This window comes from Haliotis cracherodii, unplaced genomic scaffold (assembly GCF_022045235.1).
Source record: "Haliotis cracherodii isolate W230 unplaced genomic scaffold, xgHalCrac1.p SCAF_26, whole genome shotgun sequence".
Taxonomy (NCBI): Eukaryota; Metazoa; Mollusca; class Gastropoda; order Lepetellida; family Haliotidae; genus Haliotis; species Haliotis cracherodii.
In genome coordinates, this window is record NW_027266282.1 from 3,400,676 (window position 1) to 3,418,413 (window position 17,738).

Sequence of the window (17,738 nt, forward strand, 5' to 3'; positions counted from 1 at the left end):
GCAGTCCCTGATCAACTATGGCGAGTGCAAGCAGTGAATCGAATACTATCCCGGGACAAGAAGCGGACACGCCCCTTCAATGGAAAGCGATCAGTTTAACTCACGTGGAATATGTCAAGGGTAGGTCACTTTAAACACTAATTTTAAAATATTTCATGCATAGACCTTAAATCAAACCATATGCATGCTCCGGACCGGTGCCTCGTATGCTCTCGAAAATGTTATCGAATCAAATGACGTGTCACCTATTTTCGTTAGACACATTCTGCTCGCCATGGATAATATAATAAGTATAATGCGTTCTTATATGGTGCTAGTTGTATAGGTATTTTTAGAAATATAGTAAATCTCCAATTAGATTTTGTATGAAATTTAAAAAATATTTCGTACAAAGACTTTTTTCTAAAAACGTAAATTAGAAAGTAAAAAGTAGGTCTTTTTTAAATTTGTAATTATATCTTTTGGTACTGATCAGTTAAATCATGCAAACTGTGATAGAACTGAAGTATAGACCTATGTGAATATTGCAATGATAATTAATGTGGTATTTATCATTCTGCAGGTGATATTATTGGGTACGGCTTGGCATGGCTCAGTCTGCTGCCAATATTCATTCTGGTGGCCTTTGTCACACTCATCATCTTCAGAAGAGATTTGCACACAGTGAGTACAATCACTTGGGATTTATGAAAACAATAACAAACAAACCACTCAGTAATGAATGAATAAATTAACTAAAATGATTGAAAATACCTGCCCATATGTATTTAAACATGACACTTTCTGTGGTATATATGTTTCTTTTGAGTACATTCTTGGTTTATTGGCATTTTATGGTTAATTCAAAATGTTAAAAAGCACCATAAATATGCATTGTGCACTATATGCATTTTCTATGACAATTTTGTCAGAACTATGATCCCCTCTTTGTTTAAGATTTCCTTCTTCCTGGGTATGTTGGTTAATGAGGCAATCAACTGGGTACTAAAACACATCATAAGAGAATACAGACCAATCAGAGGTGAGTGTCAGCAGGACTGGACCAATCAGATTCCAGTTTCTTAGAATAGAATGGTGCAGAACTCCATGGTAATCTAGCCAACTGTGTGTTATTATGCCTCCTCTACAGTGTGGATTGTAAATTTCAAACTTAATTTGGAGATTAAGAAAGTAAACAACTTTCACTCACTCACTCACTCATTGGCACAGATGTGTTCTGATTCTTATTCTAATTTCATTCTTTTTCAGATAGAAAAAATGTTTTCTCAGAATATGGAATGCCATCAAGTCATTCGCAGTTCATGTGGTTCTTTTCTATGTATCTTACATTTTTCCTATTTATCAGGTAAGAATTATTTCATATTTTACTATGAATGAAAAATGTCATCTGTAAAAAAGTGATTAAAATAAATGTATCCTACCCCTACTGGAGTATGAGACAGAAAAAATGCATTTATTTGTACAAGATGTCGCAAGATATTATTCCGTCCCTTAGTGCCAGTTATGTACCGCTGTTTTATGGACCTATTGAAGTGGTGCATTGAGAATGAATACTACCATCAGATGTCTGTTTTGAGTGTTGTCTAAGCTCTGTAAGTCAGTGTGCAGAGTTGCATCCCCTTGGCATGCCGACCTCTGACTGTGGGTTCGATTCCTGGCTCACTCTGAAGATGTCCTTGGTTTTGTGGGTTTCTCTAAACTGGTAAACATTTATGAGTCAGATGAACATCTGACATGCCGTGATATAACTGAAATACTGTTCTAAATGGATGTCAATCCAAACTCACTCACTATCCGGAAACTGTCAGGAAAACAAAACACATATTGGATCATCATTTAAAAAGTAGTTACACAGGAACGTCGGGGTATCAAACTTGTATGGGTTGAATTCCTGGTTGTCTCGAGCTCACTTGGGGGTCCCAAATATCCAAATTAAGCATAAAATTACCCAAATAACTAGAACAGTTAAAACAAAAAACGTCCACACACCCACATTCGCCAAAATTTCATCACGCTTCACACATAATTGACTGACTTCACTGCAATTGATGCAATTCCACAGAAGGCAGGATTATTTCTTACAACATGCCAATATCCAAGCAAGCTTAATTAACAAGCATTCAAGCAATAATCTGACTAAAATAGATAATTTATGGTGTATTAGAAAATACATCCACTGTACAGTATTTCCACCCAATGTATCTTTTGTATGTTTTATCAAAGATTTATGATTCATTTGTTCTTCTTTTACAGAGTGTACAAAAATTATACCTGGTTAGATGATCTATGGAAATATGCAACCAGCTTTGGTGGCTTCGTGGTAGCAGCTTTAGTGTCGTACAGCAGGTGAGAGCAGGTCTAGAAGGAGGAGTTGTTTATTAATCAGATTGTCTACAGTGGCTATAGACCCGTGAACATCCAGGTAGACAATAGGTCTCCAGCAACACATGCTTGCTGGAACAGGCGACTATGAGGCAGAAAAGGTGACTTACGGAATCAGATGGTCAGGCCCGCTGACTTGTTTAATGCATGTCATCATATCCCAATGCATGGATCGATGCTCATGATGTCAATCATGGGATTGTGTGGCCCAGACTCAATTTTTTACTGCCATCTTACAGCTGGAATTTTTCTGAGTGCGGCGTAAAGTAACAGAAATTGTTATATCTCAACACAACAACTTCTTTCTCAAAGAGTGTGCTACTTGCAACATATGTTTGTGTATTGTCCACATGTACACCAACTCAAGTCTTCACTGCACAAATAATATCCCCCCAAATATTCTTGATCAGTATATGTGTGGAGGTGACACACACACGTGTGACCTGCCGGTGGACAACTGTGTCCACATGTATAAGTGGATCACATGGCATGGTCTCGTCAGATGTCACTGACTTGAAATATACATCAAAATGATTAATGAGTATGGAGACACTTACGGGAGATGTGTAACACAGCTGACGCTGACAGCCACTATTTATGTACTAATATAATATAGGGTTCATACATGCTTTTAGTTTTAGGGACTTGACTTAAACAAATCTTTTGTTTGTGACTTTACTGACAGGTAATTTCTGTCTGCGTTTACCATGATTGTGACTGCCTGTGTTTACCATGGTTATAACTGACTGTGTTTATCATGGTTATTACTGTCTGTGTTTACCATGGTTAAAACTGACCGTGTTTACCATGGTTATAACTGCCTGTGTTTACCATGGTTATAACTGTCTGTGTTTACCATGGTTATAACTGTCTGTGTTAACCATGGTTATGACTGTCTGTGTTTACCATGGTTATGACTGTCTGTGTTTACCATGGTTATGACTGTCTGTGTTAACCATGGTTATAACTGTCTGTGTTTACCATGGTTATAACTGACTATGTTTACCATGGTTATAACTGTCTGTGTTTACCATGGTTATAACTGCCTGTGTTTACCATGGTTATAACTGTTTGTGTTTAACATGGTTATAACTGTCTGTGTTTACCATGGTTATAACTGACTATGTTTGTCTTTCAGGGTTTATCTGGGATACCATTCACTGGGCCAAGTATTCTGGGGTGCTGTGGCTGGAATCATTCTAGGAACACTATATTTTGGTGTGGTGCAGTTTGTAGTCACTCCGTTGTTCCCCCTTATAGCAGCTTGGTAAGTCATTTCACAGTTATCTCCCTTATAGCAACTTGGTAAGCCATTTCAGAGTTATCTCCCTTATAGCAACTTGATAAGTCATTTCAGAGTTATCTCCCTTATAGCAAATTGGTAACTCATTTCACAGTTATCTCCTCCTTGTAGCAGATTGGTAGGTCATTTCACATTTACCTTCCTTATGGCAGCTTGGTAAGTCATTTCGGAGTTATTTCCTCCTTATAACAGATTGGTAAGTCATTTCACAGTTATCTCCTCCTTATCGCAGATTGGTTAGTCATTACACTGTTATCTCCTCCTTGTAGCAGATTGGTAAGTCATTTCAGAGTTATCTCCTCCTTATAGCAGCTTTGTAAGTCATTTCAGAGTTATCTCCTTGCAGCAGATTGATAAGTCATTTCACAGTTACCCCCCTTATAGTAGCTTGGTAAGTCATTTCACAGTTATCTCCCTTATAGCAGCTTGGTAAGTCATTTCACAATTATCTCCCTTATAGCAACTTGGTAAGTCATTTCAGAGTTATCTCCCTTATAGCAACTTGGTAAGTCATTTCAGAGTTATCTCCCTTTTAGCAACTTGATAAGTCATTTCAGAGTTATCTCCCTTATAGCAACTTGGTAAGTCATTTCAGAGTTATCTCCCTTATAGCAACTTGGTAAGTCATTTCAGAGTTATCTCCCTTATAACAACTTCATAAGTCATTTCAGAGTTATCTCCCTTATAGCAACTTGATAAGTCATTTCAGAGTTATCTCCCTTATAGCAACTTGGTAAGTCATTTCAGAGTTATCTCCCTTATAGCAACTTGATAAGTCATTTCAGAGTTATCGCAGTATTACATTATTATTGTGAACTTAACTCATTGGATAGGTTTTTTATCCAGATACCCATAATCTAAATGTATTTTTCATGTTGATGTTTAGTAACAATTGCTACACCAGTTGGATGTTTGTAAAGCACACTTGACACTACTGATTACCAGCATGCTGATTGCATATCTGAATGTTTTGTTTCAGCCCTTTAGGCGAGCTGTTAATGTTACGAGATTCAACACTTATTCCCCATGTGATGTGGTTTGAGTACACGTCATCCAGGACAGAAGCAAGGTAAGATCACAGTCAATGCCAAAGCATTAGTGTCAGCCATGTGGTCATTCTGCCTCAGTGATCATGGTAATGTTGACTCCTCACATACAGGCTGTCTTTTGGACTAATTCGGAGTACCATAATTTAAGTTTTCACTTTGTGTACTTCTGGGAGACCTAGGAGAGTCACTCAGCAGACAAGACGTTCACTAGGCATCCATGGACATCACAGTCTTCTTCAAAGTGTGTCCATACCTGAAATTCAACTGCTAATTTGGGTCATTAGGAAGTGACAAGACATATCAGGGCTTGATTTAAGGAACTTGATTTAACTAGCACCAGGTGCATGTTGACATGAAAACCCAGTTGAACAAGACAAAACCAGGTTGCACCCTGGTTCCATAAATTTATCAAAGTTAAAACATAGATGCATAAACTAGTCTAAATAAATAAAATCTCAGATCTCTGAGTTTTTACATAAATTAATAATGTGATGCTGTACAACATAAGATGAACATATGTACATCATCTTCGGGTTGGGTGTGTCAGCATTGTGATGGGGTTGGGTGTGTCAGCATTGTGATGGGGTTGGGTGTGTCAGCATTGTGATGGGGTGCGGTGATGTCAGCATTGTGATAGGGTTGGGTGTGTCAGCATTGTGATGGGGTTGGATGTGTCAGCATTGTGATGGGGTTGGATGTGTCAGCATTGTGATGGGGTTGGGTGTGCCAGCATTGTGATGGGGTTGGATGTGTCAGCATTGTGATGGGGTTGGATGTGTCAGCATTGTGATGGGGTTGGGTGTGCCAGCATTGTGAGAGATGGGGTTGGATGTGTCAGCATTGTGATGGGGTTGGGTGTGCCAGCATTGTGATGGGGTTGGATGTGCCAGCATTGTGATGAGGTTGGGTGTGCCAGCATTGTGATGGGGTTGGGTGTGCCAGCATTGTGATGAGGTTGGATGTGTCAGCATTGTGATGAGGTTGGGTGTGCCAGCATTGTGATGGGGTTAGATGTGTCAGCATTGTGATGGGGTTTGGTGTGCCAGCATTGTGATGAGGTTGGGTGTGCCAGCATTGTGATGAGGTTGGGTGTGCCAGCATTGTGATGAGGTTGGGTGTGCCAGCATTGTGATGGGGTTGGGTGTGCCAGCATTGTGATGGGGTTGGGTGTGTCAGCATTGTGATGGGGTTGGGTGTGTCAGCATTGTGATGAGGTTGAATGTGTCAGCATTGTGATGGGGTTGGATGTGTCAGCATTGTGATGGGGTTGGGTGTGCCAGCATTGTGATGGGGTTGGATGTGTCAGCATTGTGATGGGGTTGGATGTGTCAGCATTGTGATGAGGTTGGATGTGCCAGCATTGTGATGGGGTTGGATGTGTCAGCATTGTGATGGGGTTGGGTGTGCCAGCATTGTGATGAGGTTGGGTGTGCCAGCATTGTGATGGGGTGCGGTGTGCCAGAATTGTGATGGGGTTGGATGTGTCAGCATTGTGATGGGGTTGGGTGTGCCAGCATTGTGATGGGGTTGGATGTGTCAGCATTGTGATGAGGTTGGATGTGCCAGCATTGTGATGAGGTTGGGTGTGCCAGCATTGTGATGGGGTTGGGTGTGCCAGCATTGTGATGAGGTTGGATGTGTCAGCATTGTGATGGGGTTGGATGTGTCAGTATTGTGATGGGGTTGGATGTGTCAGCATTGTGATGGGGTTGGATGTGTCAGCATTGTGATGGGGTTGGATGTGTCAGCATTGTGATGGGGTTGGGTGTGTCAGCATTGTGATGGGGTTGGGTGTGTCAGCATTGTGATGGGGTTGGGTGTGCCAGCATTGTGATGGGGTTGGGTGTGTTAGCAACAAATAAGGGAACAATGAAACATATAGAGAAATAAGCTTTACTGTCAATAGAGCTCATTCAAATTCAACACGTCAGAATCCAATGTTGAGATGTGTTTGTGTGGATTGTTTCCCACGCGTATGTGGTAGGCAAGGCTGGAAGGAAACCCAATGTGTCTAAGATGAAGTGTTCCCTTACTCATTTCCATCAGTAGACATCTACAACTCAGGAATTGGCGCTTTAATTCCATTGGCTGGCCTCGTATACATGTGTTTTGACATGCATGGGATGCAAGTGAACCCTCCTCTCCCCCTCCTCATCATCTGACCTGTGTCTGTTTCAGGAGTCGACAGAGGAAGATGACGGCCAGAAAGTCTCAATGACGCTGACTTTCCACACCATGTTTTTAGTTAGGTTTTGGTAATACTTACAATTTTATTGTCCATTTCTAAGAGTCGTCATTTTGATGATATTTCTTTTATGTACAAAATGATATTTTCTATCTGCAATTTGTCCTATCTCAGAGCTTCCTTGTCATCGATGGGTTTTAACTTACATGATATATTTAAATATATTCGCTATGTGACTATTTTGAATATTAGAGAGCAGGTGGAAGTATGTCTACACTGTCCAGACTGAGAGTATGGTTCATCTGATTTTTCCGTATATATATATATATATGTCTTCATGTGATGTTAGCTTGAGGTTATTTATTTACATAAAGCTGTGAATGATTATTAAATATGCATATGGATGATAACAATACAGTTTGTTTATTCTTGTGATATCATTATTATCTTTGAGTGTATTCAGTACTTTCATCATAATTACAAGCACAACACAGTATTTTGATATATACATATATATATAGCAATATTTTCATGTGATTTTTTTTCAACAAACTTATGTATTTCATTGCATCATAATGCAAGTGCAATCTTCTTATAGCTCTTAAGCTCTAACTGAAATTAATCTTTATCCCATTTTTGATTTTCATTAAATATATATTAAGTTATATTATGAAATGCAGCACATTGGGAACATTCGTTGTTTTCAAGCATGTGTTTTCTATTTCTTAATCAACGGACGCAAACTGGTTAGATTTTATTTTGAAATAAAAAATATACACAGATCTCACGCAGTGTTTATCCATAGACTAGTGTTGGGTTAGCCAGGAAAAGAGTTATTGTCAACATCAAATTTAAGTCTTAAATATTACATGTATTAGGAGAATGTAAATATAAAAGTTGTAACCATGGTAATAGTGATGCTGAAATTATCCATCAGCGCATTACAGTTATTGAATATTTTTTCCTCGCACAGTGTCTCAGATCCAGAAACTTACAGAAACTTACAGATACATATGTAACATTACTGTGTTGTGTTAGCACTGCAAATGTTAATGCAAATGTCTTCTTTCATTTGCAAAACATCACCATGTTGATTCAATGGTATTTATTGTATGATCCATAAACTTATTCCATATTCTGTATGTTAGATGTTGTGTTGAAGAACAGTTCAACATTTTGGACCAAAAAATATCAATGTCATCTTCAGGAAATGTTGCTTCTAGTCTTACGCCAGTGATCATGTCTGGACATAGATGTCAGTTGGTGGTTCTAGAATTGAACAGTTTTATGCTTAATCATATTCCATACACACTTTGTGACTTTTTGATTATTATTGTCAATAAAACAAAACATGTCAAAGTTTGGCCTCATTGCCAAGTAGGTATTCTAGTTTGCATGCAGACAAAATAAACTGGTTCAATATGAAACAAAATGTCTTGTACATGGATATGTTAATTTCGTCTCCTAAGGTGTATATGTCAGTGAGGCAGCTGTCAATCACCTGTCAGCTAGGTAAACATATGTTCATTGATGTTGTCGGTTGTTGGCAGGGAGATAATGGATGCTGTAAGTTAAACCTGAAGTAGAGTATGTTGTATTTACTGAATATCTTGTTATAGCATGACTTTCTACATTTAAACTTTTTAATACATGGGAATATTATATTATACGAGATATCAATGTCATGCCATGCTATCAATAGGGACTTTCTTCAAGTAGTTATGCATGAGGTATAAAGTGTGTGGTTCACTAGAAATGTTACTTCCATACCTGTCAAAATCTACGTCTTTATGACAGATATTTACTGCTTCTTAAATATGTAAATATAAATCTTAACCATTCATTGTATAAGTCTTGGTAAGATGTGCATTTCATGAACATACTAGAATAATTGTGGTAGATCTATATGTAGTATCTCAATTTTTGCATGTATTTAGATCACAAGGATATTGATAACTGTTGTTTAAATTAATGTTATTTTAGATATCATAATAGTTAATGCTGGATATTTAGTTGAAATATTAGGAAGGTATTTTACAATGATTTCCAATATTTAGTTTCAATGAAATTAACGCTATTTGTCCAGTCAATAAGCTGATGTAGATATGCCATGTTGTTGTGATGGTTCTGCGATTCCAGCAGGATCCTTCATCACTTTCCCCCGGATGTGTATCCAGCACTGATCTCTCGCCATTATCATCACCATCCGGCATCATCGACCCTTTCTAAACAAAACAAAGGAATAAATATCAAAACAAGAACAGTCATTATTTTTTTTCTAAAACCATTTCCACCAATTGTGTATATGAAGTGGGAATTCATCTGTGGCATAATTCTAACCGTTTCCCATGTAAAATATCTTTCACACATAGTCAAGCCTACAACAACGATCTTGTGTATAGTGATATTAGCACTGAAACCAATTTTACCAAATAACAAGTACAATGTTACAATGTTTTCTCTCTTCTTCATTTTGAACATGTGTGTTTTTTCTTTGACACCATGTAACAAAATGTTTCTTTCTTTTATTTGAGGTGACCAGGTTACACAGAAAGAGAGGTAACATGCAAAGGTTGACAGATGGAGTTTAGCCTCCTATGTGTTACATGCAAAGGTTGACGGATGGAGTTTAGCCTCCTATGTGTAACATGCACAGGTTGACGGATGGAGTTTAGCCTCCTATGTGTTACATGCAAAGGTTGACAGATGGAGTTTAGCCTCCTATGTGTTAAATGGAAGAGTTGACAGATGGAGTTTAGCCTCCCATGTGTTACATGCAAAGGTTGACAGATGGAGTTTAGCCTCCCATGTGTTACATGCAAAGGTTGACAGATGGAGTTTAGCCTCCCATGTGTTACATGCAAAGGTTGACGGATGGAGTTTAACCTCCTATGTGTTACATGCAAAGGTTGACGGATGGAGTTTAGCCTCCTATGTGTTACATGCAAAGGTTGACAGATGGAGTTTAGCCTCCTATGTGTTACATGCAAAGGTTGACGGATGGAGTTTAGCCTCCTATGTGTTACATGCAAAGGTTGACGGATGGAGTTTAGCCTCCCATGTGTTACATGCAAAGGTTGACGGATGGAGTTTAGCCTCCCATGTGTTACATGCAAAGGTTGACGGATGGAGTTTAGCCTCCTATGTGTTACATGCAAAGGTTGGCGGATGGAGTTTAACCTCCTATGTGTTACATGCAAAGGTTGATGGATGGAGTTTAACCTCCTATGTGTTACATGCAAAGGTTGACAGATGGAGTTTAACCTCCTATGTGTTACATGCAAAGGTTGACAGATGGAGTTTAGCCTCCCATGTGTTAAATGGAAGGGTTGACAGATGGAGTTTAGCCTCCAATGTGTTAAATGGAAGGGTTGACAGATGGAGTTTAGCCTCCCATGTGTTAAATGGAAGGGTTGACAGATGGAGTTTAGCATCCTATGTGTTAAATGGAAGGATTGACAGATTGAGTTTAGTTGACAAGGGGTTACATGGAAGAGATTAGCATTGACCCGGGGTTTACAATATGCTGACATACACATTATATTAGTGTGATATAACCTGTAGACTAACTGTGTAAAAAGTAGAAGTTGTATGTCTTGAACATGTCTCCGTTGTATGGCCAGCTGTGACATTTATATTTCAAAATATATATTCTTATGTCCTTTGTGATAAAACACACGATGGACTGTTTAAGGCTTTAGGACCATCACCCTTACTGTTTTACTGGCATGTTGATCACTCACCGCTGACATGTTGATCACTCACCGCCGGCATGTTGATCACTCACCGCCGGCATGTTGATCACTCACGGCCGGCATGTTGATCACTCACCGCCGGCATGTTGATCACTCACCGCCCTCATGTTGATCACTCACCGCCCGCATGTTGATCACTCACCGCCGGCATGTTGATCACTCACCGCCGGCATGTTGATCACTCACCACCGGCATGTTGATCACTCACCGCCGGCATGTTGATCACTCACCTCCGGCATGTTGATCACTCACCGCCGGCATGTTGATCACTCACCGCCCTCATGTTGATCACTCACCACCGGCATGTTGATCACTCACCGCCCGCATGTTGATCACTCACCGCCGGCATGTTGATCACTCACCGCCGGCATGTTGATCACTCACCACCGGCATGTTGATCACTCACCGCTGGCATGTTGATCACTCACCGCCGGCATGTTGATCACTCACCGCCCTCATGTTGATCACTCACCACCGGCATGTTGATCACTCACCGCCCGCATGTTGATCACTCACCACCGGCATGTTGATCACTCACCGCAGGCATGTTGATCACTCACCGCCGGCATGTTGATCACTCACCGCAGGCATGTTGATCACTCACCGCAGGCATGTTGATCACTCACCGCAGGCATGTTGATCACTCACCGCCGGCATGTTGATCACTCACCACCGGCATGTTGATCACTCACCGCCGGCATGTTGATCACTCACCGCCCTCATGTTGATCACTCACCGCAGGCATGTTGATCACTCACCGCTGGCATGTTGATCACTCACCACCGGCATGTTGATCACTCACCGCCGGCATGTTGATCACTCAGCGCCCTCATGTTGATCACTCACCTCCGGCATGTTGATCACTCACCGCCGGCATGTTGATCACTCACCACCGGCATGTTGATCACTCATCGCCGGCATGTTGATCACTCACTGCCCTCATGTTGATCACTCACCACCGGCATGTTGATCACTCACCGCCGGCATGTTGATCACTCACCGCCCTCATGTTGATCACTCACCGCAGGCATGTTGATCACTCACCGCCGGCATGTTGATCACTCACCGCCCGCATGTTGATCACTCACCGCCGGCATGTTGATCACTCACCGCCGGCATGTTGATCACTCACCGCCCGCATGTTGATCACTCACCGCCGGCATGTTGATCACTCACCGCCGGCATGTTGATCACCGCCGGCATGTTGATCACTCACCGCCGGCATGTTGATCACTCACCTCCGGCATGTTGATCATTCACCTCCGGGATGTTGATCACTCACCGCAGGCATGTTGATCACTCACCGCTGGCATGTTGATCACTCACCACCGGCATGTTGATCACTCACCACGGCGGAAAAGGTTAAAACAGCTACTGGTACTTGTTTCCTTAAGTCAATGTTTCAGTCCTAAGATTGGGGGGGTATGTGTAAATTTCAAAATGTGTGACTTTTACAACTCTGCAAGGTTTGCAAGACATGAACTGTGTGAACTCCACTGACCTTCCCCTGGGTACAAGGCAGCAACTATTGGAGCCCAGTAGGAGGATTCAGTATGTTAATAAGTCAAAAGAAAGTTGTCCCCTGCCATTGTACATTTGACAAAAACATCATGTCAGGCCTTATGGGTGCTGGACACAGAAGAAAACACAGTAAGTCCACCGATAATAGTATGTCTACCAAAAGTAAAACTTGTTTAGATTAAATTTCAATTAATTTTTTTAGTACTTGAGAACAGAAACAATTCAAAGATTTTAAATCCTTATGTGGATTCAAGTTATTATTTAAAGGATCAGACCAAATGTTTTTGCCTTCACCCATTGCCCTAGTTAAATCTCACAGCCGCTAAAATTACTGTTGAAAGCATTTGGTTTTCATTGTTATATCAAGCTTAAGGCAAGGTGTCTCAAGTAAGACAATCTGTAAAGGGAAAAAGGAAAGTGTCTGTCACACAGTAATTTGTTGAATGAACACCTTCCCCTGATCACTGTGGAGGAACTCATCGACTGTTCACTGGAGGAACTCATCGACTGTTCACTGTGGAGGAACTCATCGACTGTTCACCGTGGAGGAACTCATCGACTGTTCACCGTGGAGGAACTCACCAACTTGTTCACCGTGGAGGAACTCATCAACTGTTCACCGTGGAGGAACTCAATAACTGTTCACCGTGGAGGAACTCATCGACTGTTCACCGTGGAGGAACTCATCGACTGTTCACCGTGGAGGAACTCATCGACTGTTCACCGTGGAGGAACTCACCAACTGTTCACCGTGGAGGAACTCACCAACTGTTCACCGTGGAGGAACTCATCGACTGTTCACCGTGGAGGAACTCATCGACTGTTCACTGTGGAGGAACTCATCGACTGTTCACTGTGGAGAAACTCATTGACTGTTCACTGTGGAGGAACTCATCGACTGTTCACTGTGGAGGAACTCATCGACTGTTCACTTCTCACAATGTCTCTGCACAATGTCTTGTCTGTTTTAAGTTTCTGTCCAACTTTGTTTTAGTGTTGTTATATGGTGTCAGTGATTCCAGCTCATTTGTCATAGCACTTGTTGAATGTGTTGGCATTCATTGTTCAGTGAGTATGGTGAGTTGTTGAATGTGTTGGCATTCATTGTTCAGTGAGTATGGTGAGTTGTTGAATATGTTGGCATTCATTGTTCAGTGAGTATGGTGAGTTGTTGAATGTGATGGCATTCATTGTTCAGTGAGTATGGTGAGTTGTTGAATGTGATGGCATTCATTGTTCAGTGAGTATGGTGAGTTGTTGAATGTGATGGCATTCATTGTTCAGTGAGTATGGTGACTTGTTGAATGTGTTGGCATTCATTGTTCAGTGAGTATTGTGACTTATTGAATGTGTTGGCATTCATTGTTCAGTGAGTATGGTGAGTTGTTGAATGTTTTGGGCATTCCTTGTTGTTAAATGTCTACATCCTACCACTTGGTTGCTATGGATATTCATTGCTTGCTGTTTATGGTGAGTTGTTGAATTAATGTGTAAGTTCAAATTGGTAACAGTGGTGAGTTGTACACTGTAATTGGTAGCCTCTGTAGACAGAAGATTTCAACTTAGATATTAACTTGTTTATTCTTTCTTACTGTCTTCCTTGCTACTAGAGTTTCTGAAATGCCTCTTAAAGATGTGGTAATCTCAGCTTGCTTATTGCTATGTGTTGTATATGGGATCATTTATCGTTGCTTGGGTATCAGAATCAGCTTTCTTTGGTCGAATTGTTTGGTGAATTGTTAAATAAAATCTGTAAAACCAATTAAGAGTAAGGTGAGTTGTTAAAATTGTGAATTGATAATCCATGTTTGCTTAGTTGGATGAATAGGGTAACTTGGTTGATTAGTGTGGTGAGTTGTTGAATGGAATCAGTAATCCTTGACTGAATAGTATGGTGAGTTGTTGAATGGAATCCGTAATGTATCTTAGTTTGTTTGGTGAGTTGTTGAATGGAATCTGTAATGTATCTTAGTTCATTTGGTGAGTTGTTGAATGGAATCTGTAATGTATCTTAGTTTGTTTGGTTAGTTGTTGAATGGAATCTGTAATGTATCTTAGTTTGTTTGGTGAGTTGTTGAATGGAATCTGTAATGTATCTTAGTTTGTTTGGTGAGTTGTTGAATGGAATCTGTAATGTATCTTAGTTTGTTTGGTGAGTTGTTGAATGGAATCTGTAATGTATCTTAGTTTGTTTGGTGAGTTGTTGAAAGGTATCTTTTCTTGGTTTGTATGGTGAACTGAAGACTGGTATTGTAGTCAACTTGGCTTAGTGTGGTGAACTGAAGACTGGTATTGTAGTCCACTTGGCTTAGTGTGGTGAACTGTTGACTGATTTCTGTAACCTTTGTTTGCTTGGTATGAGTTGAATGGTATCGGTAGTTCTATTGGATTGGTGAGAACATGTGCAAGGTATATTGTTACATAGGAGTAGACTGCTGTGAGTAAATGGTTATTTTCTGATGAAACTGTTTTATACTTGTATGTCTTGTGTTTTATGCATTTGTTCAATATTAAAATTTATAATTCATTTGCAGAAGTGTTGTGTTACATATTGAGACCTGCACAGTTCCATCAGTACGTTTTGATTTCAATACTTAAGTTGGATCGAGGTTACAATATTCAAGGCATTAGCAAAGTCTTCACTGGTTTATAGTAGACATGTGGAGGACATTTCCAAATTTGACACGTCAGTGACAAAACTCATGTCGGATGCAATTCCCTATTTTGACTTATACCATATGTTCCCATGTTTATTCAAGTGACTGCTTGTGTTTGTGACGAGTGCCATCGGTGGGACAGGGCAAGCCCTTATTTTCACGAACACCTGGTGTCGTCACTATTTGATAGCAATTCATATTTAATAAACACATGGTCATCATATAGCCGGAATCTTACAATTCACTCTGCTGAGAGCAGAGTTTTCATATAATCATGTAAAAATAATTGGTACTAATATTGTCTATGCTAAAATGCACAATGCAGTTTTTGAAAACTATTATGGTGAGGTAAAATCATGGACCACAATTGCCCCATGCTTGTCACAGCACTGGATTAAAGTCCGCAATATTATAATAATGACCTGTAAGTAATTAACAAAAACCCTTTGCAATGTGCCCGCTTTACTATTTTCTGTAAATTGACTGTTGCATTTATCCAACTATATCCACCAAGGACTTGACCCATGCTTGTAGTAAGAGGCGACGGGATAGTTTGGTCAGGGTCGCTGACTTGGTCGATGCATGTCATCGTATCCCAATTGCATGGGTCGATGCTCCTGATGTCAATCCCTGGATAGTCTTGTCCAGACTCAATTATTTACAGACGGCCGTCATATAGCTGGAATATTGCTGAGTGCTGCGTTAAACAACTAACAAACAACCAAGGACTTAACGCACTTCCTGTATACTTGGGAGTTTTTGATTATATCTATACTTGTTTAAAGGATCTCTAGGATTTGCCAAAAAATCTCACTGTGGGTGACGAAGGTCAAGGTCATCAGGAAGGAAATTATGAAACAGTGCAAATTGGTGTCTACCCTTCACAACTTTTGTATACAATCGAGCATGCTCTTTCTATGAATATCAAAAGCCTCGCACTACTCTTGCCCGAAAGTGGTTTGATCAGGGTTACAACATTCAATGACTTAGTAAAGCTTTCAAAATGTTTTATTGTAGACGTGGGGGATATTTCCAAGTTTGAGGCATCAATGACAATTTTTGTTTATGTCCGATGCATAATAACCATCACCTCCAAAGAGATGGCCTTCAAGAAAACATGGCGTCCACCTCTGTACACTCATGTCATGTCATCGTGTCGGCGAAGAAGGAAACGTGCCCCACCATTACAGAGGAACCTATCCACGTGTTGTCCACAGCCAGCGTTGTCTGCACCACTGGATACATCCACGTCGATGTTCTGTTGACGTTCAGGACTGGCCATCTGGCTAGGCGCCTTGCACATATGACGATGAAGACTTTCGTCGTCGGGCTGTGCTCAAATACCCGTTGTGGCTTGGGATGGTTCGAGCTGTGAGAGTTGCTCTCTGGAATTTGTGTTGATGATGTCTGGTTCGGATCCATATGTCTTGGCGAGGGGTTGTCCCGGGCGGGCGGGCGGGCGGCCACTAAAGGGAGGTCTCTCACACCGTTGTTCTGTTGATAACGTCGCCATTAGTGTTACATGGTGTCCCTGTGGATTTGCATAGCCGGACATCACACTGCGAGGTACGGAATTCAAGCAGTCCTAAAGTTCGCCACTGAGGCGTGGCGTGGTGAAATATCATCAAATCGACCGAAAGTGATTGCATAGAGTGGCATTGGTATGGGATTCGACATTTGGCCTTTCATAGAGAACATCTGAAGCAATTTCACCCAAGTATTCATTATTTCTGGCAAAACACATGCAATACCAGCGACATTTGATTGATTGGGATACTTCGTGCTTTTTCATAAACATTTCCCTTGGTTCAAAGCCAGACATTGATATAAATATTTGTAAAAGAAACAAAACTGTCACAATAACTTTTGCCTTTGAGTATACGTTCACCATCAGTTTATATTCCAACTAAGCAAGATTAGTTTTACGTTAACACACTGCCTGTGTTATCTCGACGATAACCACTGCACCAATGCCCGTTGTAGCAGGATCACGAGGGATACATGGGGTTTTGTGCTTCTGTCTGTCAGAAATCCACTTGCAGCCTGTATTGCTCGTGGCGGGGTATAAGAAATTTGATCCCCCCCGCTGAGAAATTTATTATCCTCCAAGGCGGGTAACACAGTATTTTATCAAGATCACGTTGACCAATCAGTTCTCATCATTCTGACATGGAGGTATGATAATATAGCCACTGTAGGCTTGTGTGAGTGCCTAAACCTATGGGCTTCTGCGTACGTTCTTTATCCGAGTGAGTGAGTGAGTAGGGTTTAACGCCGCTTTGAACAGTATTCCAGTTCTGTCACTGTGTGTCAGCTTAATGTGGGAGGGAAGTCGTAGTGGGGCTGGTCTCAGATTTTTACCACGTTGGTGCCCGTCTTTATACGAGGTAAGCTGGTTCCCCCTTAAACGTTGACCCAAGCTTTTTGTAGTCTCCAGGTAGGACTATTGTAATTCCCTCTTCTATGGCCTACCACAGAAGGATGCAGAAACGCCACAGCGTGGTCAGAATACAGCTGCAAGAATTCCGACAAGAACACCTTAACGAGGACACTTCACTCCAATATTGACTGAACTACACTGAATGCCATTCCAACAAGGAGTGCAATTTAAACTACTCACTCTGGTTCACAAGGCAATGCATAGTTTGGTTCCTGCATAGTTACATGAACTGATAGCACCATACAAGTCTGCTCGTTCTCTCCGATCAGAAGATCAACATCTGTTGGTGTTGGCAATGTCACGTACCAAACCATCTGGCAATAGGTCATTTCAACATGCTGGCCCATTGTTATGGAACAATTTGCTACAAAAAATGCGAGAAACAAAAACTCTGCCAAACTTTAAAAAGACCCTCAAAACCTGTCACATCAAGAGAGCCTTTGAGT

At 40.8% G+C, this 17,738-nt stretch overlaps 1 protein-coding gene across 1 annotated transcript; it reads left to right on the forward strand.

Annotated features, from left to right (window-relative positions):
* The first annotated feature begins 17 nt into the window (after window positions 1-17).
* LOC139473001 (dolichyldiphosphatase 1-like) lies at window positions 18-7,917 on the forward strand. Its single transcript, XM_071255499.1, has 8 exons — window positions 18-120; window positions 563-663; window positions 937-1,021; window positions 1,249-1,345; window positions 2,254-2,346; window positions 3,521-3,649; window positions 4,665-4,754; window positions 6,913-7,917. Exons 1-8 carry the CDS (start codon window positions 18-20, stop codon window positions 6,950-6,952), a joined length of 738 nt encoding a protein of 245 aa, XP_071111600.1. The 3' UTR covers window positions 6,953-7,917.
* Window positions 7,918-17,738: the final 9,821 nt, after the last annotated feature.